Genomic DNA, 26,378 nt, shown 5'->3' on the forward strand with positions numbered 1-26,378 from the left:
TTGCTCATACTGAACTTAACGTTTCTAATATTTCCTTGTCGAGGTTCGTTATTCATATGTTTGTCGTTCAAAATGGCTGGTGCTGGTGGACCTGTTCGTAAGTTCTAGTTCGTAATATTAATTTGTTACGAGTAACATTTATTTGGAGAAAACTTTAGGACCTCTGGCGCCCTCTCTACCTTCCTCCTTAAACTTGACAATTATGAAATTATATATATTTTTTTTAAAGAAATTGACATACCATAATTTGTGTAGTTTTTTTTAAATACTTTGATAGGTTAATACAAATGTTATTTTAGAATGCCAACCCAAAGTTTTGCATGTAGTTTACACTCCAGGCATGTGTACAATGCCCTGACTAGCACTCAAATCGCGAACCTTTGGCCTCACTAGTCCATTTCGTGTAAGCCTTTTTTATGTAGAGAGTAAGTACAAAATATTGACAGTTCCATGTGTGTTAATGCCTTAGCCGAAAATATCCATAAATGTAATTTAACACTTAAATCGAAAAATGATTTTTTTTACATAACGAGAAAGACCCCTGAGACCAGTATGAGCCGTTTTCATTATTTCCTGTTTAAGGTTTTATATTTTACTGGGAAATAGATAAAAACATAAATAAAGACCATTTCAGCAGAGAGCACTTTATTACCAAGTATGGAAACTAATTATTAACAACATAAAAATGTTACAAACCAAAGTGATTTTTTTTTTTTTTTTACTTTTCCCAACAAGGTACTATTATCGTATGAGGGAAACATCTACGGATCATATATTTCGGACTTCTTTACATTGCTAACGTGTTATTTTCGAATGTGGAACATTTCCTAAAATGAAATAATGCATATCAATGTCTATTTCTTAGATTTACGAGTACTTACTGTTACTTGTTGTTTCGAATCTGTAACACATTATGGCCGTGATAGCGTACTGGTTTAGGGGGCGTTCTGAGTGTGTTTTGTTGATTTATGCAGTGTTGCAACCTCGTTCACCGGAAAATATCTACTTTCGTGCCCGGATTTCAAATTATGCTAATGCGTCGCAAACCATTGACGTTAGCCTCACAAACCATTGACGTTAGCCCCCAAAACCATTCACATTAGCCCCAAAAACCATTCACGTTAGCCCCAAAAACCATTCACGTTAGCCCCAAAAGCCATTCAGATTAGCCCCAAAAACCATTTTCCGTAAGGTAAGGTTAGGTTAGGCAAGCATAGTTAAAAGAAAAATACTAGACACGTCATGTTCTAGTGAAAACAAGGTGAGGCTGAAACACTGGCTACGGGGTTTCATCATCATAACACACGGAACATTGCACTCTCGTGCAGAAAGCAAATGGCGGGAGCAGAAACAGCGTGTCGGACAGAGATTTTCGCAGAAAACAACACACATTCACATTAAAATGGATCAAATCTACATTCAGGAACTTCCACAACGCTAAAGAAAATGATTTCCGTAAGTACTTTATCCTGTAAATTTGAAGGTAATTTGAAGGAATCCGTTTCCCTCATACGATAATGTTACCCCAAACAAAATATAGTATTTACGCACAGTCTGGTGCACAGGTTATGCAAACCTTTCTGCTGCATTCCAAGCATATGGGCAGAGAACACTTGATACATTTGTATGCAGTGTTTCTTTCTTTGGCATAGTAACACTTGCTGCATGTTTTTCTTTTAATCAATTTATCTGAAGGAACTACTGGGCGAGCTTGTCGATTGTCTTCATTGAGAGTCTTCCTTATGACTTCTTTGACATCACGAGGTAAGATCGGGATAGAAAGTTGGTTCCTTAGATGGGACTCAATCAGTTCTACGGTGAGTCTCTTCAGAAATTCAAATCTTGTTATCATAAGCGAATCCCCATAGCTAGCTGAGGTACAAGATAAATGCATTCACGCTGCATACATTTATCAATCTGTAGAAGACCGCTAACGTCCATCGCCTTGTCCTTCTGTTGGAAGTGTAGATTGCACATTCATATCAAGCAGGTCCACCCCGCATTGGTTTCATTGTAAAACATTATTACTTCAGGTTTCTTCGTTTCCCTGTTGATGTGTGTAGTGTGATGCATAGAGGAAATCAGCAGGACTGCCCTGTTCTTTTTTGGTACAAGAGAGACAAGAGTGTTCTCTCTATTGAATGCATGGTAAGATGAACCTACAGTTTGTTTAGTGTTTGCTAGAAATTCTTTGGGAATCACCAACTTATCCTTACGAAGTGTCCTGATAAAAGTCAATCCTCACATCGAAAGCTCCTCTGATGCCTCAATCGATGAAAACCAGTTGGCGCTGGTTATATTTCTGTTGGTATTCATCACAGGCCTACACAGACGAACTAAACTTTGGGTAGGCTTCAACAGATTGTTCTGCTCCTCAGTTGTTAGTCCTGTGCCATCAGAGCTTGCACCTGTATAGATGTAGGCATTATACAAATAGAATGTGTTTACATCACATAAGCACATTATCTTTACTCCATATTTTTTAGGTTTCTTAGGCATGTATACCTTAAACTGACACCTTCCTCTAAAAGGTACAAGCATCTCGTCAATTGTCGCATATTCTGACAAACTATAAGAGTTCTGAGAGTTTGATATGAACATTGAAACAATTTCAGATACTGCTGCTGCCTTATCTGTAGCTTTTCGTTCTCGTCGCGTATTTGCATCATCAAAACATAAACACGACGTCAAGATCTCAAAATGCTTAGCCGACATTGTTGCAGTAAAAAATAGGTCTGTCTGTAATGTTTTTAGAAAATAAAGATTCATATTTTCCTTTGAAGATTTTAGAATACTTGATAAAAGCAACAACCCAATGTACGCTTTTATTTCAGCCACATCCGTATCACGGTATTTGGACATCTCTGTGTTAGGCCTTAACACTCTCTTACTGTGGAAATCTTACGATTAGTGTGTTGAATAACCAGTTGCACCTCTATGTCAAATAATAAATTCCAAACTTCTGTTATCTTCTGCCTACTTCCAGGTGCAGCAAGACCGGGTAGTCCTCCTTTTACAATGTTGCGGGCCGGGGTTCAAACATTTCTTACTGGCTCTTTTGTTGTCCAAAAATAAGGTGGCCCATATTATTTTTTTTTCAATCTACCAAAGATATAATCTGGTAATCTAGGGGTATCAAAGTTTTCTTCAGAATGAATTGGCTCACCGTTTAACAGGGAATCCTCATCTTCTGAAGACGACTGCTCACTAGCATCTTCTTCATGGCTTATAACAAAGTCTGGATCTGCGTCTGAATCGTCAATCACATCGAAATTGCTGACACTGTCACTGTCTTCCAGAATCATCCGTTGAACACGCTCAATCAAGTTTTTGTCTGTTGAACAAACTCTGTCCCTATTACCTTTTGAAGTAGAGGGTTGATCCATTGCACTTTACAAAAACAGCAATTGCAATATAAAATAATATTTAGAGTGATATTTACAGTAGTTACGGTGATATTTACTTATTTACACTAAACACAGTTATGTTTACAAAACTTGAATTTAAAGAAACAGAAACATAACGGGACAGACCCTGTATAAGAGACCAGGATGCACTTCACGCTAAGCGAAAGACCAGGCGACTTTTAAAAATCAATATCTCACTTCACAGCACCTAGCGTCAACTGAATGGGAACAGGTTTGTTGTGGAGCGGAAGGTACTGAGAGAGCGCGCACTGCCACCTGTTCAGTGTTGCCACTATCAAATTACTAATTTCCCTTCAGGTCTCGCAGAACAGTCTTTTGGTTAAGGTGTTAAGGAACTCGATATAATACACTTAAAACAGGCAGGATTCAGTAAAATATTCACTTCACCAACAACTGGGTTAAGTAAAACGGTAACCGTTCCGATTGTTTTATGATTTTTTTCAAATTCTCAGAAAGACTTACTATCGTAGAATTTTGGAAATCATTGTCACACGAAGTTTGAACCTTCCTTAAAGTAATTAGCACTGTTTGGATTCGAAAAAAAAGTTATTTATATTGAAAAAAATTAAATTACCTTATGCAAGCATGCACACTTCCCATTGAAAAGGTATTCTCTGTTAACAAGCTACAGTAAGTATCATAGACAAGTGGGATTTAATGTAGAAGTAAATCGGAACCTTAGTAGAATGCATTTACGGACTTTATTTTAATGCTAACCACGAAAGTATACAGGGTAATTCAAAAGTCGCGTGACATAGGACAACTCCGTTATTTGTGCAGATACCGAAAAAACGATAGAGGGCAAAATTGTTGGACATATGTTTGAAATCATGACTGTGATGTTGCATTTGTATTATTTTCATTGTGTGTAGGAAACAAGAACAAAATTGTTGGAAAATACGTTTTAAATCATGACCGTAATGTTGAATTTTTCTGTGCAGCAATAACTAATAACAAGACTAATAAATGGTCCATCTGCTGTTGCAACAATTACGCTCATGATTTCCAACAACGTATTTCCTACACTTACGCCCTCTATCGTTTGTTCGGTATCTGCACAAATAACGGAGTTGTCCTATGTCGCGCGACTTTTGAATCACCCTGTATATTGAACAAAATCTTAAGTAATCGCTAAAACTCCACAGTATGTGTTAACAGACGTAAATCGAAATCAAGCCATGTAAAAATTGTATTTGTAACATGATGAAATTGCAATAAAACAAAAGGAACTTGGGCCAGTAAAACCTAAAGCACAGGAATTAAACTCTTCATTTACTGATCAACACGCACCTTTAGAAAAATTTAGTGGCACTACTTCAAAACTTGTTAAAGGAAGAAGGTGGCCCAAGTTCCTATTGTTTAATTCTGAACTAATCATTATGCACATGCATTTTTTTACATGGTTTAATTTATGTTATTTCATCAGCTTAGTGATTGCTTGTTGCATGTTTGGTGAAGCATATTTCCCTTGGTATACTCCAATATGTATAGTTTTTTTTTGAGTGGCCATTTGTTAACTCGTCTTGGATAAGGACGTTACGTCATATGATGTGAGGTGTGAGGAAATTTTACTTCCCTATTTGATTATATTATATTTATTTCATCCATGAATCACATGTTGGCATTTACTAATACAATGAAATACATTAATATAATATAGTAAACTGATACAATGAAATGATACCTTAGCCTATTACAGTTTTATGCTGGAAGGAGTCACATTAGTGATACAGTCTATTATATAAAAGTAACGTCAGTAAAACATGTTGAGGTTACAGTGTAAAAATAATGTGTGTTCTGTAATGGATTAAATGAAATATTGTGAGATAATATAAAGGTAAGACTCATAACATTATAAAATGATACTAAAATTGCACTCAAGTGACATAACAGATATGACATGTGAGATGGCATCCAGCCTATTGTAGGTCTATGGTGATTACATTTTCAATTGGACTCTTATGGATGTATCCATGAACCTCCAATCCCATCAACCCACAAACAGTTTAAGGTCTATTATCATTAACAAAATGTATTCTTAGATAAGCCAGGTTTAGGGCTCGTAGCAATAATCCCCGTTGAGCCTCAAGTGTAAGTCCAAGGACTGAGACAACTGTAAAGGAAGAGTGGCTGCTCACTGGGGAGCATGGATGCTTGCATAATGTTACTTTTGAATCATAATTTCCCTGGTAAATAATAAGGTAAAGGTACCCCTATGTGCACACATGCCATGAAGGCATAGGGAGGGATATGGAGGTAGAGCTCCACATATTCTTGATCTCGGCCATAGTTGCAATGATGTGATCAGCTTCCTGCCTTTACCCCCCCCTCCCCCCAGCTTTGCCCTCAGGTACCAATTGATATGAGACTGGGTGGACCTACGTAGTGAAACTTCTTAATGTTTGAAATACTTTCTCCAAAGCTTCAAATTTACTTAAAATAATTATATGCAGTATTTTAAAAGACTTCCTAATACTCCTATAAAACATGCAGAATCATTACTGAAAAGCTTTTTACGCATTAGAGAAATTTGTAATACCCAAAAAATTATTTACATTTTTAGTATTTTAAATGTTGCCTGTAAAGTATTGGGTCATTCCATGCCAAATCAACAAAGTCCACAACCTGACCATCTCAGAATTTTATGAAACTCTACTATTTGGTAGTCTTCATGAAGATATGGATTCCTGAGAAATTGTAGGTTCCTGTGTAGCATAGTTATGGAGTTTTTTTTGGGGGGGGGGGGTTGAAAATACAAAAAAATGTCAATTTTTAGTCTGCGTCCGAGACTTGTCATGGATAATAGAGAGCTGGTTTTAGTCTTGTTTGAAAGGACATGAAATAAGCTTGCCAACGGTGTATCACAGCACTATATTTAGAATAAAATCTTTTCAAGGTCATCAACTTTGACCTTTGGACTTTGAACTTTTGAAGGTGCATATCTGCGATTTCCTTGGAACTGAAATATATTGTTAACACAAGGTCACACTATAACCTAACTGAATTTGAAGTTGGGACAATTATGGGATAATTAAAGAAAAACAATTTAATTAGTAAGTGTTATATTTTTCAGCTGGTCATTTCTAACACCATTAAGCCTTGTTTCCATTATTATGAAAAAATATAAATATGCTGACCAAGGCAGTAATTTATTTTATTAAAAACATAAACTAAACGTAACGTTTCAACCTTCTAGCAAGGTCTTCATCAGACTCTGTATCATAAAGAATATGGAGGACAGAATAACGAAAATATGCACGAAGGAATGTGAAAAAGAAGGCAAAATAAATAGCCTATGGAAACAGCTGGAAAAGAATGGCTATGAGAAGCAGGATAGACTGGACATAAACAGAAGAAGGAAGAAAAGAGGAAGGGGAGAATTGGAAGAGAAAGAGAAAGATGAAGAGAAAGAAAAAGAGAGGTGGTTTGGAATAAGGAGTATGGGTGAGACCACAGAAAAGATATGCAAAGTGCTTAGGAAAGCGGGCATTAAAACTTACAGGAAGGGAGGGAGAAGCATCTTAGGAATAGCGAAGAATGCAAACAAGAAAGAGGAAAACAGAGAAGAGGAAGAGGAAGGGATTATCTACGAAGTAAAATGTAAAGAATGTCAGAGTGTGTACATAGGAGAAACGAAAAAGAGACTGAAAGATAGGTTGAAACAACATAGGGATGATGTACGACTTAAGAGAGAGAGAAATGCGATATTTAAACACACGAGAGAAACAGGACATGACATAGAGTGGGATGAGGCTAAGCAGATAGGAAGGGAGAAGAGAATGCTAGTGAGAAAATGGAAGGAAGCCAAGGAAATAGAGAAGAGAGGTGAAGAAGACACAATGAACTGGAATGGGGGACTGAAGTTAAACAAAGAATGGAAGAAAGTGTTAGAAAGAGTGGAAAGGACAAGAGAGAAAGAGGAGAGGAGAAGGAAGAAAATGAAGGAAAAAGAGCGTGATATATAAAGCCCAATTCACATTCGATATGAAAGTATATATTTTTCGCCTTTTAGGTGAAAGTATAGTGAAAGCCACCTGCGAGAAAGTTCCAAAACAAATTTCTTAAAATTCATTAAATGTACCTTCAAATGAATTCAAAATGAGAAACTCTCTACCAGATGCGGAAACCACAGGAATATATAATATAAGTTGTTCATGTTCAAAGGATTATGTGGGACAAACAGCAAGGAAAATGGCAATAAGATGGCACGAACATGATTTGGACATTATAAATCTAAACCCAAGAACAGGTTTGTCAACTCATATCATCGAAGAGAAACATTTGATTAAAAAGAGAAGGGTTTTAAAAAGATTAACGGGAAACACAGAGTTGAATGTCTGGGAAGCTTCGTTCATTGCAGAAGAACACTGGAATAAATTAAATAATGAAAATGGTAACGTAGATCCAGTATGGAGTTTTCTTTTTCACAAATGGAGTAAGCCACCATCTTTGAAATTTAATGTAACAGAAAACATCAAAAGACTTTGTGAAAACAATGATGAATTTGAATTGCCTGATGATATTTTGGATTCATAATTTAAAAAGTCTCAAATAAAAATACAACAGACTGCTTTTTTCACAGTTAAGTTGCTATATTACAACAATGTAACATTGACAACATTCATTATATAATGGATTCTTTTTGTTTAAAAATTACTAACCATTGTTATAACTGTATCTTTAGTCAAAATGAAAATAAATGTCTGATGAAAGGAGCGTGTGTTCTCCTGAAACGTCACAAAGAAAAACTGTTTTCTTATGCTTGTAATAACCGTAAACTACAAGAAAATAATTCTATAATGCAAGCAATGCGTACATACAAGAAAAACTATTGACCATTATTCCAGTGAACACCTTGTAAGGCATCTTGCAACACACAGGAGTAATTTTCTGCAAAATCACAAAGTACAATGTAGTTTCTCTTTTAAATGCTTGAGAAATTAAGCTTGTTGGCATGAAATAATTTCGAATTAGGTGCGCATTTTTTCGACTAGAATTTCTATGAATTCTGCAGGCTTCATTGATGTTTCAGGTGTTCCTGCTTTGGTGTTAATTTCCAGGTGATACTTATTAATTTCAAAATATGGGTGGTCAAGGTTTCCACGGTTCTCAAAATCTTCAAGGCTTTCTAATTTGGATGATGCCATGATGCTGGTGATCAAGGTATCTTACTTAAAAGAAGTCAGTTCAAATTAAAACTGTCACACTAAACAAAAAACACTATCTATTCAACATTCTACCACACTTGTTTCAAACAAGACTTCTGCACACATTCTTCACTTTCTAGTTGCAGAAGTATTGGACACTAGCAAGTCTGCAATGCAATAGTGCAGTGTTGCAAACTCCCACTAGAAATGACCGGCTGAAAAAATACACTTATACTAATTAAATTGTTTTTCTTTAATTATCCCATAATCGTCCCAACTTCAAATTCGGTTATGTTATAGTGTAACCTTATGTTAACAATATATTTCAGTACCAAGGAAATCGCAGATATGCATCTTCAAAAGTTCAAAGTCCAAAAGTCAAAGTGGATGAACTTGAAAAGATTTTATTCTAAATATAGTGATGTGATACACCGTTGGATAGCTTGATTTCACATCCTTTCAAACTACACTATAACCAGCTTTCTACATCAATTAGGGTAAGAGCAATTATCCATGAGAGTCTTGGGCGCAGACAAAAAATCGACAATTTTTTTGTATTTTTGACCCCCCAAAACTCCATAACTATGCCACACAGGAACATACAATTTCTCAGGAATTTGTATCTTCATGAAGACTACCAAGTAGTAGAGTTTCATAAAAATCTGAGATGGTCGGGTCAGAAATGACACTTTTTTTTTTTTTGTAGATTTGACGATGAATGACCCTATTCTATTTTGTAATGCTTATGCCCTTAGGTACTGTGTATTCATATTGTAGCCTAAACTTCATTTTGTTCATCATGTATTTTAACTTGAAACAAATTTCTTTCACATAAATAGTACGATTCACTGTTTCCAAATTGTACCTTGAATTATCTACAAACATGTTTAGAAATACGAAAATCTTGTAAAATGTATCTGTAGTTCTATGTTTGTGCTGCTGCCATTGAAAGTTGGGGATTTCTGAAATAATGCTTGCAAACCTTAGCAGCATGATGCACAGGTGGGAGAACAGCATATACTGAACCTTGCCTCTTGGATAAAGAGATTTTAATGTTACTATTATAACACATAGTAAATTAGACAATTTTTTTGTGTTACTGAGAGATGCAAAATTATTTTTCAGCACCTGAAACGCATCTATTCGTTCCACCCAAGCGTGCTGTACTCCAAGTGGATGATATGCAAGCATGGCAAGCATCGGAGGCATATTTTGTAAGTAAATTAACTTGTTCCTTCAAATGAATCATTCAAGTTGAAAATCTCTTGAGTAGGAATTAGATTGTTTCAATTTCTGTATAATAGCTTTGAATGTAACAGGATTCAAATTAGCAGCGACTAGAATATTTTGACTTGTGATATTCTTCAAGCTCATACATATTGAGAGATATTTGTACATCTCCATGCTTTTTGATTTAGAAATGTGAGCCTTCTACAGGGGGATAAGTTTGAAGGAGATGGATATCTTTTGCACGTGTACTAAGCCTATATAATACGGCTGTGATAAAGATTATGCACTTGGGTTTGCTCCATACAGGGAAGAAAATAATTTGTTCAAAGGTTTGCTGATTCAGCAGTCAGGGGTTTCAAATGCATGCACCTGCAGAAGGTGAGACAAGTTTCTTGTTCTTTGGTCATAAAATTTGACCGTGGACAACATATTTGTAAGCTCAAAGTGATGCTATAAGGATGAATTCTTGTCTTGATTTATGGAAAGATTTCTCACCTATTAAGTGTTGCCCATAATGATCAATGTTGGTGAGATCTGGTAAAATTTACTCTTGCTTCTCATGAGAAGGGATATGTGTGTGACCATCATTATGTGTGTGACATTTTACACTCAAAATTTAAGGTTCTAGACATGAGATTGAATTAAAATATTCATAATGAACTGATTCCATAGAATTATGAAGTACTTTGTGGTGTGCTAACAAATGAAAAAAAAATAATTATGAAGGTATATGCTGAATGCCTGAAAAGCATTTACAAAAGTGTGTTACGTGTGACACTTTAAAAATGTAGCAAATTTTGACTTCATTTGTCTGTGAAGCATATAGGCTGCAGATGCTAGTAACATATACTGTTGACATGTGTAAATTATATGCATTCACAAACATCTACACCTTAATGCAATTGAAAACAATAATAATTTCCATATTAATTCCTTTTGTTAATAACATGGAGTAGGACCACTTTTTGTGGAATGCCCCATATACATAAGAAATATGAACATTGCATCATAGAAACTTAAGACATAAACACAGGCTCGATCTTTGATGTACTGGATTCACCTGCCTCCATGAGGGAGTATTTAGTCTAGTGAGCCAGATGTTCCACGTTCGAATATGCATGTGTATTATGATTGTGTTTGTCCTATCATCTATTTCATCATTCATCATTATCACCAGTGACGTGTAGTGACCTTTGTAGTTAGAGTAACAACCGACTGATTGTGGGTAAATCTTTAAAGCATGGCCCATCTCACCAATAATGAATATGTTGCAGTGTTGTTTCTATACAGACAAAAGAATTTATCTTTTTTTTTATGGGAGTGATGATTTGAAAACAACAAACACTGCAAAAATAGATCTTGGGTTCAAATTCAGAGTACAGCAGGAATGATTGTTTATGAGTATCCTTCATCATTTCAATGAATTCGTTAGCCATTTTTTACCTTTGTGTATAATTTTGAAAACCAAAAAAAAGTGATAAAAATGCAAATTAGCACAGTGAGAATACTGATATTAAGTTTTGTGTAAATTTTGCACACTAGTGCTTTTCTGCCCCTTGTATGCTTTTTAACTAGAACAATTTAAGTTCAATACCTCCCACACATATATACATATTTCTGATTATTACACTTATTCATTAGCTCTTATACTTGCAGGCAAGAGGTTAGTGTATTTAAAGGTAATACTACAAAATGGAAAAGAGAGGTTTTTTTTGTTTATTTATGTATTATACTCTTCTTACTGAAAAAGGAAAAATTTCCAGTGATTTGTCCACACAGAAAATACATACTTTCCCATTTCATAAACAATAAAAATTGAAGTAATTTGATTCGATTATGCTGATACATGAATATAATGAATAATATTGGTGGTGTAAATATTGTAATTACTCCCCCAAACTCTTCAAATCAAGTGACAGGGAATCAAGGAAAATCAATTCCCTGTCAGTCTCTATAGGTGATGGACTACCTGAAACCATTTCAACCATTGTAGCAGCAGGTTGGAGGTGAAGGGGTGAAGTAGAAATAGAAAAATTATTTTCCTTTCAGTGGCAGTCTCTACCTGAAACATAGTGAATGCTTGAGAAGACAACTGGAAGAGCTTGTCCTTCCACACTGTCTAGTCCCAGCCAAGAATGAGAAGCATGTGAAAAAGAGTGTTACATATGAACCATGGCTTTAACAATAAGTGTTGCCATTTGATAATAGAAAGAGATGTGAGATTGAATGATATATCACTTCTAGACTTGCTACTCCCAAGTGCAAGTCACTGATTATCACAATTAACCATAGAGATAAAAAAGCGACATAATTGAAAGGGAAAGAAAAGGCTTGCAGAGTCCAAGCTGGTCAAGCCTGCAATTTTTGGCACCAAAATTTAATGTAATTGTGTAAATCATTTAAGTGTTGAAAACTAAGAGTTCACTTACGTTCTGTCTTTATAAGGAATACATGGGATTCATCATTGCCATGAATGAAGCAGTGAAAGGGAAGGCCTTATCAACCGAGTCACCAGAAAGTGAGATTATCCAAGGAATGATTGGATTACTTAATACACTAGACAAATGGGTAGACGATATCCCACCTATTGACCAACCTCAGCGATTTGGAAACAAGGCTTTCAGAACGTGGTACCAACGTCTGCAAGAGGTAGGTTTGTTCAGTAGGATATAGTTTTTCCATTGCATTGTGAGGGCTACCTTTTGGGTAGAATTAGGGTGACCAACTTTCAGCCATGAAATTAAGGGAGATTGTCAACTTTTGGCATTGAATTTATGGGAGATTTAGTCACAACAAATTTTTTTGCATGTTTAGCATCACTGCAGCAAATACTCATGGATTGGATAATATTAAACAAGAGAATTAATTTACATTGTATATAATGTGGAGATCACATTACAGAATCAAAATTCACAAATTTGCATGTTTCTTAGTCCAAAGATCCTGCAGAACTAAGCATTTTTTTTAAATCGTCTTGTGCTCATTTAAAAACCATTGGTTCTGACTTAAATTAGTTCTAAGTTGCTTTAATTTATCTGATCACTCCATTTATTGCTATTCTGTGAAAAAATATTTCAGTGTAGGCATTTGAGCCTGGGATGTTTAAACCAAAGCCTAGGGTCTTACTAAAGTTTGGCACCTCAATTCTGTTTTTTACGTCACTGAAAATATTGACCCATCTTTGTTCTACATTCCTTGTTTATATCACATTCACAATCTGAGCACTTTTTGCAATGGAAATTTGGCTTGGTTTGCAAATGTCTGAAAGAAAGTTCAGACGCTAAATGTGAAAGATCTTGCAGTCAGTCAACTTGAAGGTTCCTATGGCTTGCCAAACTTGTGTAATATCAAAATGAATTTAAATTTCACGATTTTCATTGTCAGTGAAGTTTATGGGAGAAATAGAATGTCAAATACAGGCACCAGGAGATTTAAAAAAATCAGCTCTAATATGGGTGTTCCCTGGAAATACAAGAAAGTTGGTTATCCTACGTAGAATGTATTCAGTGAAGAAATGAGTATTTTCTGCAGATCACATTGTATTAAAATTGTCACTGTAATAAATTAATACTTAAAAGTTTTCTACTTTTGTCTCAGTTCAAGTTTTATCATATTTTAATCAAGGATTCTGGATTCAATCCCAAATGCTTCAAATCTCATAAAAAATTCTAAACCCAGTCAATCTTGATTAGCCTTTCTGTTAGGGCTGAGCTGATACCAATGCCGATGTAACGGTATCGGTTGGAATTCGTCTGCCGGTACCAGCTGATTATTTTCAGGCATTCAGGCGCTTTAGCTCAGTCTATCCTGAAAATTATGCAAAATTCAAACTTTCTTTTTATTTTGCACGAAAAACTATATTTTGTAATGACATAACATCTATTTTCATATTCTGATGTAATTCTTTAATATTCTAAAGCAAATTTCTTGGTAATTTGATGCATATAATTGCAGTAATATTGATCAATATTTTGAACATTTTTTTTTATTATTTCAATTTTCAAGTATTGGTATCTGTATCGGTGGGTATCTGTGAGAGTATCGGCATCGGTTCAAAGTGGTATCGGCTCAGCACTACTTTCTGTGTATAAGGTGGACAAACTAAACCTTTTTTGTCTTAACTTTTACACCTTATTAGTTGAAGCTAATCCTGGTTCCAATACTGTTATTGAGCCCTGCTAAGCCAGCCTCCATGGAAAAAATGCAGCAGATTCGAACCTGGGTCCCAGGCATACTGTGCCATTGCTCTACCAACTGAGCTTCTGAGCCAGCCCTGGTTTTGCCCAAGATAATTCCCACACTGATAAAACAGCGGATGTGAAAAATCATATGGTACGAAGCCTGGTTCAGTAGCTCAGTTCGTAGAGCAACTGCACAGTATGCAAGAAACCCAGGTCTGGGTAGAGTCTGTAATTTTCTCTTAACTTTGTACAAAGATTTCTATCATGTTCATTGTTTTATGATGTAACACAGTATAGTTATGGATGAGAGGATATTGTGTTTCACAAATAAGCATTTTGGGAGTAAAACTTGATAACCCACAAAAGCATGAAACAGAAAATTACAAGTGAAAGTTCGTCCATTGTAGCTGATGTATTACCTAGATCTTCCTGTGTGTTTCTGCCAACTAACGACTACTGAATTGACTATGGACTATGTGTTAACAACAGGAGACTGTGCAGCACCTGAACCCAAATGGAGTGAGGGTTATCAAGTTTTACTCCCGAGCTGCTCAAATATGATATGACTGTCAAAATTACGAATGTTTTTCGTTTGCAGGAAGCTGAAGGTGTTCTTAAAGTTGCCCTTCCAGAGAAATATCATCGAGCTGTCACTGAAATCCATTATTATTTAGTGGAGGGATTTGGAAATTCCACAAGGATTGACTACGGGACTGGTCATGAGATGTCCTTCATAATGCTACTGTGTTGTTTGTTTAAAATTGGTGCATTTCTGGAAGCAGACAAGGTAGCTGTGGTGTGCAAAGTGTTTAATAGGTAAGCTTAAATGTTTGACACAAATATATATATATATATATTTTTTTTTTTTAATGTGTCTTGTGTGTGCACATTCCACGATTGCATAGAAGTTATTCCTTGAAAGAATGTAATGGTTTTGCCTTACAAAAAAAATTTGGGGTCACTAAGTATTGATAACCAAAAATTAAGTGGTTATTAACATGCCAGAGTTCCCATGTTTGATTTCTGGATGTGCTTCCAACATCACTTTCATCTTCAGGGATTGAAGTGTAGAGATGAGTGTGAAACCAGTTTTCATGTATTTGGTGTGGGAGGAGTCTAGTGTAGGTGGCTGGTAGGGGACCAGCTCTTCTGTATTGACCTGCTATTTCTTGCATAGATTTCATCAACAATCAATGGTTAGCACATCGCGCTACGACACTAGGGGTCCCAGGTTCGAATCCTGGCCTGGGCATGGATGTTTTTGAGTGTCCATTCATCAATTTCATCATATCATCACTCATCCCCATCTTCGCAAATTAGCCAAAAGTGGCACAAGAACTGAAGTAAAATAAAGCAATCAATCAAAAATCATCAACAATCAAGATCGTGAAATTTTAAATATACAACTATTATTACTGTCAGATTCATTATCATGCAAGATGAGTTTGTGGAGCCAAACAACTTCAAGTTGACTCAGGCACCATTTCTTGCATTGGTTACAGCATCCAGCAATAAGGCAGATTTTATTAAATTGAAATCTCAACTTGCCACTTCTTAATAAAACAAGATATTTTGCCTTTTTTCCAAACTGGAAATTTATATTCTTGTGCTTATGGCTCAGAAATCATGCATAAAATGCTTCCGCATAATGAGGACCTCCTGATGGTGCAGTAGCAGTGTTGTCGCCTTGTAATCAAGGGGTCCCAGGTTCGATACCTGGTTGAGGCACACAATGGTTCGGATCCCACTTTAAACTGTAGATCCAGCCCCAACGAGCCTTACTGTGCATAAAGTGGCATCAGCCCCTATGCTGCTAAATTTGTTTGCAACTATATCTCCCTTAAATCCATGGTCGAAAGTTGGTCACCCTAGTGACAGGCCAAATTTTGTATTGCTGTGACATATTTACTGTCTGTTGCAGGTACCTTGAATTGGCAAGGAAACTACAGATCACGTATCGAATGGAACCTGCAGGCAGTCATGGAGTTTGGAGTTTAGATGACTATCAGTTTGTACCTTTCATTTGGGGAAGCTCACAACTTGTAGGTGAGTATCTTTGTATGTTTTGAGCAATATTTCAATTTGTTGCTTTTGATCAGAATTCAGACCACTGTTGCATATTTTATTCAACCTATTCACTCAAAACTTGCTTCATAAAATCTGCAATTATTCTAGTTTAATTAATTTCGAGATTACTTAATTACTGATTGCAGTTTTAGTGTATGATTAATGCTCTTACCCAGTGCCAGATCTATATACCGCAAAACCCCTGCAGTGTGGGGGGAGGGACAGTGGAGATGACCAAGCCTTGGGGGGGGGGGGGGGCTTGCCATACCCTATACATGGCACGTGTATGTAAATAATAAACACAGTAATTTGTCAAGCACTGCAGAGCAGAGAAGAAAAGCGTGTTTGATACCTGGTAGAGGCACATAGTGGTTCGCATCCCACTTTAAACTGTAGATCCAGTCCCGATTAGCCTTACTGTGCATAAAGTGGACTTAAAACATCAATTCAATTCATGGTGGAGCAAGGGATGAAAAGCCTGTGAATAGAACAAAATTAGAGGGTCCTCAAATCTGATAGCAAAATCAGAGCAATTACAGAAATATTATGAAACAAGTATTGGTCTTATCATTCCCAGTTAAACAAGTTTTCTCTCTTAAAACGACTGTCAAAAGTGATTTATCAACAAGTTTCATTTGCACATGATTTTGCAAAACTTCTGTAAGACAACTACAATATCGAGGTCTCCAGAGGTATGCCAACCTCTGTAACGGAGTGGTTAGCACAGCATGCAATGATGGGGGTACCGGGTTCGAATCCAGGCCTGGGTATTTCATGTTTGTTTCTTCATCATTTTCATTCTATCATCACTCATCCTCATCATCACGATTAGTCAAAAGTGGCAGACAAGTGACGCTAAGTAAAAAAAATCAAATCAAATCTTTCGAGAGGCGCGAGTGCACGGGTGCACATGCACACACAGAGACACATGCATACACCTAAGGAACTGAATAAGAGCAAAACAATTGACATTTCTTTTACAAATACGTACATTTTATATAGAAGGGTCCTTTAGTAATATTTCTGCGTGAGGACTCAAATTTTGTAGATCCCGCACTGCTCTTATCTTTGATGCAAGCAATCTCAGGTCTGATCCCCAGTGGAAACCAACCAGTGATCCCCAAAATTTCAGTGTTGGTTCAGCATTGTGAGGGCAATTTGGGAGCTACCCCAGGAAGGAATGATTTTTGATGCAGGAACACATGAAAGTAACTTGGCACTAAGTCTGTGTCCTAGTGGGATGCTCAAATTGTTCCCAACCAAATGTCATGGTGAGATCTTGCACTGAAGCTTCAGTGTGTGGGCAGGCATTGTTATGAATCATGGATGTCTGCATCCATCATCAGTGAGTTGCACTCATCTCTGCACCATTGAACTGCACAAAACGGCAATAAATGTTAGCCAGTTTCGTATTTCTTACAATCAAGAAACATATGGTGGGTTTCTCAATTTTCTGAAACATTATAAACATGCAGTTTGGTGCATAAACATCATTTGAATGTCTGCAAATGGCAAATACCTAAGAATGACATGTGTACCATCACGAAATTCACACACTGTATAAGTATTTTTTTTTCTTCTTAAATATGCTTTCTGTAAGTTAATAATAAAGTATGCCAAATCCAATCTCATCATACTTTTTTTGGTTTCTGTACTGTTAACGAATGCCTTCCCTATTTATGAATCCATGATAAGTTGATGGTGATTTATTTTTATTAAAATATCAGGGAATATTCTCAGACGTACACTTTCTTTCTCCCTCTCTCATGCACCCACAGAGAGAATGAAAACAAACTGTTTTTTTATTCAGCCACTTTTTAATGTATGTGTATTTGTGTACATGTATGTATGAGAATGGACCATAATGTTTTTACAAAAAAAAAATCCTGATCAACTTATCCCTGATCCATAAACTGAAAAACAAAAGTTGCTCATCAGCAGCACAGGAACATTATCTGCAGAAAACCACCCAAAAGGTACATTTTGAAAGTTCATTTCACATATATTGACTATGGTGAGACACATGATAAATAGAAACTATAAAAAGGTATCTAACTGTTGTAACTGTGACTACATGAGATGATAATGTATTTTATTATTAATATATGCAACCTGCTTTCTTTCATGCACCAGCTCACCCTCGTATTGAACCTAGGTCATTCCTACAGGAAGAAGTTGTGAAGACATATGCAAAAGATTTCATGTTTTTAAGCTGCATTGAATTTATAAATAAGGTAAGTGATAATTTGGTTTGAGGGGCAGAATAATTTTGTTCCATATTCAAAATTTATGTAAACCAGAGATTAGCTTGGCGGCTTTACAATTTCCATAACTGGATCTCTGTGAAAATAGAAGCCCGTTCCAGCTATTGTGCAACTTTCTTTTTCGATTGGGTATGAATAATTGGTCCATTATTAGTTTATTAGTAAAATTGCTAATTGTAATGATCAAGAATTTCTATAAATAACCTGTACCTTTGTGCAAAGTTCTGCCATTTTGTTGAGATTTTCATGAAAACACATGGTGCAATAGCCCTTGAGGGCCAAGGCTTACAGTGGCAGCTGATGAAGGGGGCTGCAGCACTGCACCGCACCAAACAAATTATATTTTGTTGCCATTAGAGAAAAAATGAAATAGCGGAAGTGTAAATATTAAATTTTTGTACTAACGGCAACAAAATACCATTTGCTGCAGTCCTGCAGCCCCCCTTCATCAGCTGCCATTGCTGAACAGCCAATGCCTGATGGCTCAGACTGTGCAGCAACAGAACATTATTTTTGTGAATGCAAATGTATAATTCATGTACTCTGGTTTCCTAAAATAAGTGTCTAAATGTGCAGCATTTTCAAAATTTTCAATATTTGGGAGCCAAGCTAAAACAAGTGCCTCTTATGTTTAATATTTAGACTTACCTGGCACTGCATGGTAAACATAAGAAATGTGGTTGAGTGTTTCATCCCCTTCATGGTTATTTTGCAACTCAAAAGTAAGAAATTATGCAAATATATCAATCAGATCCATTGTGGTATAGGAAACTACTAGTCTGAGAGCAACAGACAAACAAAAATAAGGACAATTTATTTCCGAAGATAATGGTTTTTGAATCGTTATATTATCATTAAATAATTATATTGTTTCAGCTAAAAGATTGTTTGTTTTTTACATCAATAATATTATAAACCCAATTAGTAAAAGATCTTTTAGCTTTTCCTAAGTTTTGGTTGGGAGTGCTAAATGACCTCAGAGAAAGGGGTTGCAATCACAGCAATAGCTGCTCCTATAGGATTACTAGCAATTTCTGCTGTTAAAGCCCTAAATCCTGTTGCTTCTTCATCTTTCTTACCTTCTTCTGAAGAAAATTTTTCTAAATCAATTACAGAACAGAAAGTTACAACTTTTTCATAAATGTCTGGAAACTCGAAAGTCAACACATGCAGCTAATTGAAAATAGCTGCTAGATCCAAACGCAAGCATGAAAAAAAATTCAGACTGTTTTGAAAACACAAAGGATATAGAAATGAGTGGTAAAATTATTAATATATTCAAAAATCATGAAGCAACAAATTAATTGAAAATTGGTAGAAATTGTGTCGAATGACCCATCTACATTCATTGGAACATGGTATCGTGATTTAGCATGATTTGCTGTTGTAAAAGTGTAATATAGGTATGTTTACTTAAATTTTTTTTCCTGAAAATTAAAAAAATATGTACATCCCATCTTTCATTAGTAAAATATAATAACCATGAATGTATGTGTGGTTGGGATGATATGGCTGGCATGGTAAATACATGGTATGTCTGGAATGGACATAAAATTTATGGAAGAGATCTAAATTGAAGATGCCAAAATTGGTAGAGCATGAGTAGTGTCACATAAGTAGACCTTGGACTTTTATGTAATATCAAAGAACAATATATGCACATAAATATGTAACAATAATTGATAAAATATGTACGTAAATATGTATTATCAAAAGGATATGTAGCTAAATATGTAGTATCAAAGATGAATTCTGCTAGATATTTATTTTATTTAAACATATTCAACATAATTTTTAGGACATAAGTTGTTCAAATTAAAATTTGTATCAAATTTATAAAGTCAAAAAACACAGCAACATGTACATATTTATGAAAACAATTTTGTCAAACAAATTGTAAAAAGAAGCAACTACAGAAAGAAGAATCGGATGAAAATACGTAGCTACTTTTGTACTTTTTGTACAAAAGAAGGGAACATATTTTGTAACTCGCTACATACAGGAAAGTAGCTTTCTTATCCACGGATGACAAGTTTATATACCTAAAAGCGAAACAAAAATATATAACCAGAAAAGGGGGGGGGAAACTTTAGCATATTTCGATAAATTGACCCTAACAGTTCCTGTATTTTTTGGTCTTCAGCATGTCTTTCGAATTTGCAGTCAATTTTAGGTGACCGTAAGCACTATGCATCTTATTGATTAGAAAATATGACATCATATGAGGTACAAATTTTATTCATCATGTTTCAGAGATCCGAAAACATAGGAAAAAGGATCAAGATAGGAAAAAAAATTCCGAAATATGTTTTTATGTAAAGTAAATTAGCAAATACGTAAAATATGTAATATCGTGGCAAATATGTAAAAATATGTAACATGAAATGAAACTCATGCAAAATCATGTCAGTTATACAGTAGGTCATTCGAGATCTCTGAGGACAATGTTGGAAGGGTGATAAGTTCATGAAAACCCATGTCGCCACCAACGATCATGCTCAATTGGAAAACCAGCATTCCGCACTATAGCCTGACAACGTAATTTCCATTGCAACAGACTTTTCCAAAGAGTTATCATGCCCAACGTTTCCCACTCCTCCTGACAGGTTTTCCAGAGGCCATTGAGAGTGCGTCGACGTCTCTTTCCTAAGGCCCGTTTTAGGAGTCGAAATGCACAGAAGTCCATGGGTGACCAATCTGGCACCTTGACCGGAATGTCGCTGTAAGGAATTGCACGGATGCCAGTTTCCACCTCCATTCACTGTAAGAACAGACGAGTCAAACGGGAGGTATGGCTGGATGCTTTATCTTGGTGCACCCAGACCTGGTTTTTGCCCCCCCCCCCCCCCCCCCATACATATATAAATGGGTGTTAAAACCTCATCCTGATAGTATGTGGAGTTCACCTTCGCATTATTAGCTACACGGCGAATTGCTAGCTTGCCATTATAGCAGTATCCAGTGATGGTCATGAAACCCCGTGGAAAACTTTCCTGGCATTCTCGATACAATGTTTGATAATTGTTTTTGTCGCGAGGGCGGTAGTAAATCTCGCAGGGTTTGTGACAGTCACTAAGGTAGACATATGCTTCGTCTAATGTCCATCTCTACCCTGCAAGATAGGTCTCATAGAGCTTTCTAGCGTTCGTGCGACGTTCCGCAATGTGACGAGGCAACAGCTTGTGAACTCGCCGCTTATGCCGCATTTCTAGTTGCATGTCCTCCTTGATTATGGTGTTCACTGTTGACACAGACATTCCCAACTTACGTGCGATACTTCTTTTGGGGGCAGGGTTACCACCTGACACAAGGGCCTTCACTTTTCTCACTATGTCCGGTGTACGACTCGTAGCTGCTCGTGGATTTGCCCATCTCTTCCCCTGTGGAATTAGGCCCAGTCGGCCTTTGCCTTTTTTGTTCAATACCGCACCGTTCCCGTTCTTCGATATCACAAAATCACGCTTCTTGCACATTCCTTTGATTGCCGAATAGCTATATTTAGCATCGGAAAGGGCTGTTATGTAGCCCTCCCAGTATGGTTCAGTTTTCTTCGGCATCATTGTAGGTAAATGGCACAACACTCTGCACACGCGTTCTCGGTACTGACGTGACTCAGCATGCACCGTTTGGACGGACTGACGTTGATAACAGCGCCGCCAGCAGCTTTCAAAATCGTCACCAGAGATCCCGAACAACCTTCTGTATAATTCATTGACATTTTCCAGTTCAAGGTATGTATCTAGAAAGGAATAGAATATGTAATTACATACAAATCCGGGATCTAGTCATAAGCTATTTCAGTTGACCTCTCTTTAACAAATTACAATTATGTAATAATTTATTTGATTTATATATGTGTGAATCTAATATCAAGCTGGGTATTTGTCACGTTTTCTAGACCATTTGAATAATACAATGTATTGTTTTGAAATAAAATTGTTTAAAATGTTATGACAAGTAATGAACTGTACCTGCTTCTTATTTTTTCTCATTGTAGGTAAAAACTGGACCATTTGCAGAGCATTCTAATCAGCTGTGGAATATTAGTGCTGTACCATCATGGTCCAAAGTAAACCAAGGATTGATTAAGATGTATAAAGCTGAAGTAAGTAATATTTTTTTGCAGTCATAGATAAATTTAATAATTCCTAATTTAATTTGAAAGGTTTTGGTGCACAATTATTAAAATATTGAAATTGCAAATGCCTTGATGCTCAAAAGTTGTGGTTAGTATGCTATAGTTGAAATTGTTTGTTTCAAAGAATAATTTTCTCTGCAGTTATAAGATTTTACTTTTGATGAAAGGAGAAACAGATTTCGTTTTCTTAAACTCTGTGAACTGCAAAATCAAAGGTGGGAATACAGTACCTTTTAAAAATTTTATTGTCCAAATTTAAGAAAATACTTGACTAATATCAGGTTCCTGATAATCCACTTTCATTTGATTTAGACAGGAAAATTCTGATTCAAAATATCATATCAATCCATAAGATTATGTTTTATTTAAAGCCTCTCTGATGCTTCATGTTGACCAGGGCATTCACTTGTTTATCTCAGTTGTCTCAACCTCTGTGGTATGTAAATAATGCACAGTGTTGTGCTTTGCAAACTTCCTGATGTATTCAGGATATAGGAAGTTCCATCAGCCTATGGAGTCAGCTGTTTGCAATAGAGGCAGTAAAAATCACGATTCGGCATGGAGGAAGGTCTCCATGGCCTGGGTGATATAGAGGTGAGGCAGACTGAGATAAACAAGTGAATACCCTGGTCAACATGAAGCATCAAAGAGGCTTTAAATAAAATATAATCTTATGGATTGAGACGATATACAGCAGGACCTCCTACTGTCTTGGTTATGAAACATTGTACTCAGTAAAAAAAATAATAAACTGACATACAAGAAAAGAATGACATGGTTCAAGATTACTTACGAGACCAGCTAGCTTTCTGTAAAGTTCTGCACTATGTTTGTACCTCCCTTTTAACCAAAACTTGTGATTTTGAATTACACTTCGAGAGCTCTCAACACCTAACTAGAAATCACTTTTCACTGCTACTTCTTGACTTCGAAATGCCACTTCTTCATTTTCCCTCACTCCATCTTCACAGAAACTCCCTGAAGAAGCCACCGCTTGACGATTTAATCTAGTCGCTCTGCTACTCCACATAATCCGAATTCATTTTGGGTCCCAAACTTACTATGCTCCTTCCACAATGGTAGTAAGGAAATCACATTGGACAAATACTTCAATTCTAGCAAAAATGTATTCGTCGTTCTTCACTAACAACTCATGGTTTCCAAAAATATCGATGCCACCAACTGAAAAACTTTTGCCTATTCTTTCTTTGTTTTGTGAGGCTCAGTCCATTTCATTTGAGGGATGTTCATCTCATTAACCTTCTCCTTCTCGGAAGACTCTCAAATCAATCGGTTACACAGTCATAGATTGATTTGACAAATCCTAATTTAGTTTGAAAGGTTGTGCATTAGGGCAGTTAAAAGGTCGAAATTGCAAATGCATTAGTGCTCAAAATTTTTGGTTGGTGGTCAGTTTGCCATAGTTTATATTGTTTTTGGTTCAAAGAATATTTTCCATATCATATCATATCTGCACTTCTACATTTGATATTTTAATAAACATGTCTTACTTTCCAAATTTTATCATGGACCTCTCAGGTAATTGAAAGAATACAACTAAAGTGTATTAACACAACATAGATGATCCCTTGGCCCAGGGGGAGATACTGTTTATTTTGAAGGGAAATTAGCCAATTTATCTGATTTGGGAATTATTGCATTCTGAACATTGCAAGTAGTCAGTATTGCAGGTTACTTCACTGAAAAGTGTCATAAACCACTTCTCTATATAAAAATTATATAATTATTAATACACTATCAATTATTAATATGTCACTTTTCTCAATGTGGCAGTTGACTCTGTCAGTTGACATCCCTCAATCCCCAGCTAAAGAGGTCTTTAACACTGACAAGTTCTCTCATAAAGTCACCTTGAGTAATTCCTATGATTGATTTGCTTTATTTTACTTCGCTTTTGTGCCACTTTTGGCTAATTGCAAAGATGGGGATGAGTGAGGATATCATGAATGGACACTCACGAACATCCATGCCCTGGCCAGGATTTGAACTCGGGCTCCCTGGCATCGTAGCGTGATGTGTTAACCACTCCACCACAGGGGCCAGCTGTTCCTATGAATGAAAGGAGCAGAAACCATACCGTGGGGAAAGAAATCCAGTTGTCCTTAATAGTCGGAGAGACAATTTTTTCAAGAATTAAGATAATCTTTGGTATGCAATGAGTGGAATCTATGCAAGGCTCAGGTCAGAAGTGCACCACAAGTTGAACAATAACACACACAACATAATTTTCTACAGTTGTCTCCAAATCTCTCTGTGTAGCAATGGAAATTATGCCTTTGAAAAGGATTAAAAGTCCAGTGAACTGAGAGAATGAAAGAATGATGTGGATAAGACAACAGCTACGCTACAAACAAGAGCTTCAATAATAATAATAATAATAATAATAATAAAGCTCAAGGAAGTGAGAGTGATGGAAAGAAATGGAGGAAGGAGGAAAGTCCCAAATACAGACCAGTAATGTGACTGTTTCCACAATGACTGAAAGGAACGGTTGAACATGGCAAAAATGCCGATGAATGCAATTATGGCATACTGCAGGCCACAAAAGCTTAGAAAAGAAAAATGGCAAAATTTGTTTTGAAGCTGTTTTTATGCCCAGGTAGGCTATCTGGACTGCACCTACAGTTTAAAGGGAAATCCAAACCATTGTGCAATGTTTCTCCACCTGGGAATAACCTTGACAGCTTTGCCACTACGCCATTGCAGAGGCCCTGCCTAGAAGAGGTGGAAGTTTTCGAATGGTCACACATGGTCAGGTGATTGGGTGGGTATGAGTGGGACTGAAATGTAGACACATGCACATTATAATTTCTGGTTACTTTTCAGCAGTAATTATTTTACTGGTTTTGTCTTTAACAAAACTTTTTTTTAAAATTGCCATTTTAAATAATATACAGTGTGCAGTTTACGACTGTAAATTGTATTTTCTAGCACAAGGCATAAGACAGTTCCTCATATCACATTGACTAAATATATTTCATGGTAAAGAAATGAAAACTAACCTACCTTCTATAGTGTATTAAACACTCATTATGGGGATTCATTATAATATTCATATGCTTGAAGAATAGTGAAGTATAGATGTGAGGGCTTGTGTTGTATGGGAATGATTTTTTTCTATACGAGAATAATAACTCATTAAATGAGAAAATTATAAATTGTTCAAAAAAAATTCAGTTTTCATATATTCATATATTTCATTCTGTAATTGTAAATTATGCAAGAAATATTATCTCTTGTAGATTTTGGCAAAGTTTCCTGTGATACAGCATACGCTTTTTGGGTCATTATTGTCGATTGACCCAGCAAAGAACGTGCCAAATCGTAATTTCAAGATGCCAACAGCCCGACCACCAGCACTCAACCCCAGAGCTGTACCGACTGAAGATAAAATAGATGAGCCAGCAACTTAAAGGAAAAGGAAATTCTAGAACGTAATTGTAAAATTATGGACGCAATAGATATTTTTAAAAAAATGCCCCAATGTGCTCTTTACATATGCAAGTCTGTTACATTGAGTACAAAAAATTCAAACTGTGCTTGGTGCAAAGTGGTACAATAAAGAGGAAAGCAACACAATTATTTTGTATATTGAAAGAAGAGTTTATTAACTGCAGTATGTTGGAACTTGAAGCTTTACTTGTTATAGTTTTTTTTTCTTTTGTAATGTCTTTTATTATCTTCTTCATGAGCATAAATGTTTCAAGTATTTTTTTTCTAGTCAGTACTTTCCCTCAAACTGTGTCTGTCTGTCTGTCATTTAGCTACGTGTAATTGTGTTGTTACACCTGTTCTTGGAGGTAAAAGTAATAAACAAAATGTTCTATTTTAAAATATATGAAGAATTTTCATTCCTACATGTAGAGGAATAGCCAAACCCAGAATTCTGACTTCTAGAATAT

The 26,378-nt window shown here is 36.1% G+C and overlaps 1 protein-coding gene across 1 annotated transcript; it reads left to right on the forward strand.

Annotated features, from left to right (window-relative positions):
• The first annotated feature begins 36 nt into the window (after positions 1-36).
• LOC145988708 (serine/threonine-protein phosphatase 2A activator-like) lies at positions 37-26,312 on the forward strand. The gene is made up of 8 exons (XM_083123809.1): positions 37-97; positions 9,701-9,789; positions 12,251-12,454; positions 14,585-14,802; positions 15,908-16,032; positions 18,187-18,287; positions 22,315-22,422; positions 25,719-26,312. Exons 1-8 carry the CDS (start codon positions 73-75, stop codon positions 25,887-25,889), a joined length of 1,041 nt encoding a protein of 346 aa, XP_082979935.1. The 5' UTR covers positions 37-72; the 3' UTR covers positions 25,890-26,312.
• The last annotated feature ends 66 nt before the right edge of the window (positions 26,313-26,378 follow it).

This window comes from Lepisma saccharinum, chromosome 1 (assembly GCF_977018435.1).
Source record: "Lepisma saccharinum chromosome 1, izLepSacc3.1, whole genome shotgun sequence".
In the NCBI taxonomy this organism is placed as follows: Eukaryota; Metazoa; Arthropoda; class Insecta; order Zygentoma; family Lepismatidae; genus Lepisma; species Lepisma saccharinum.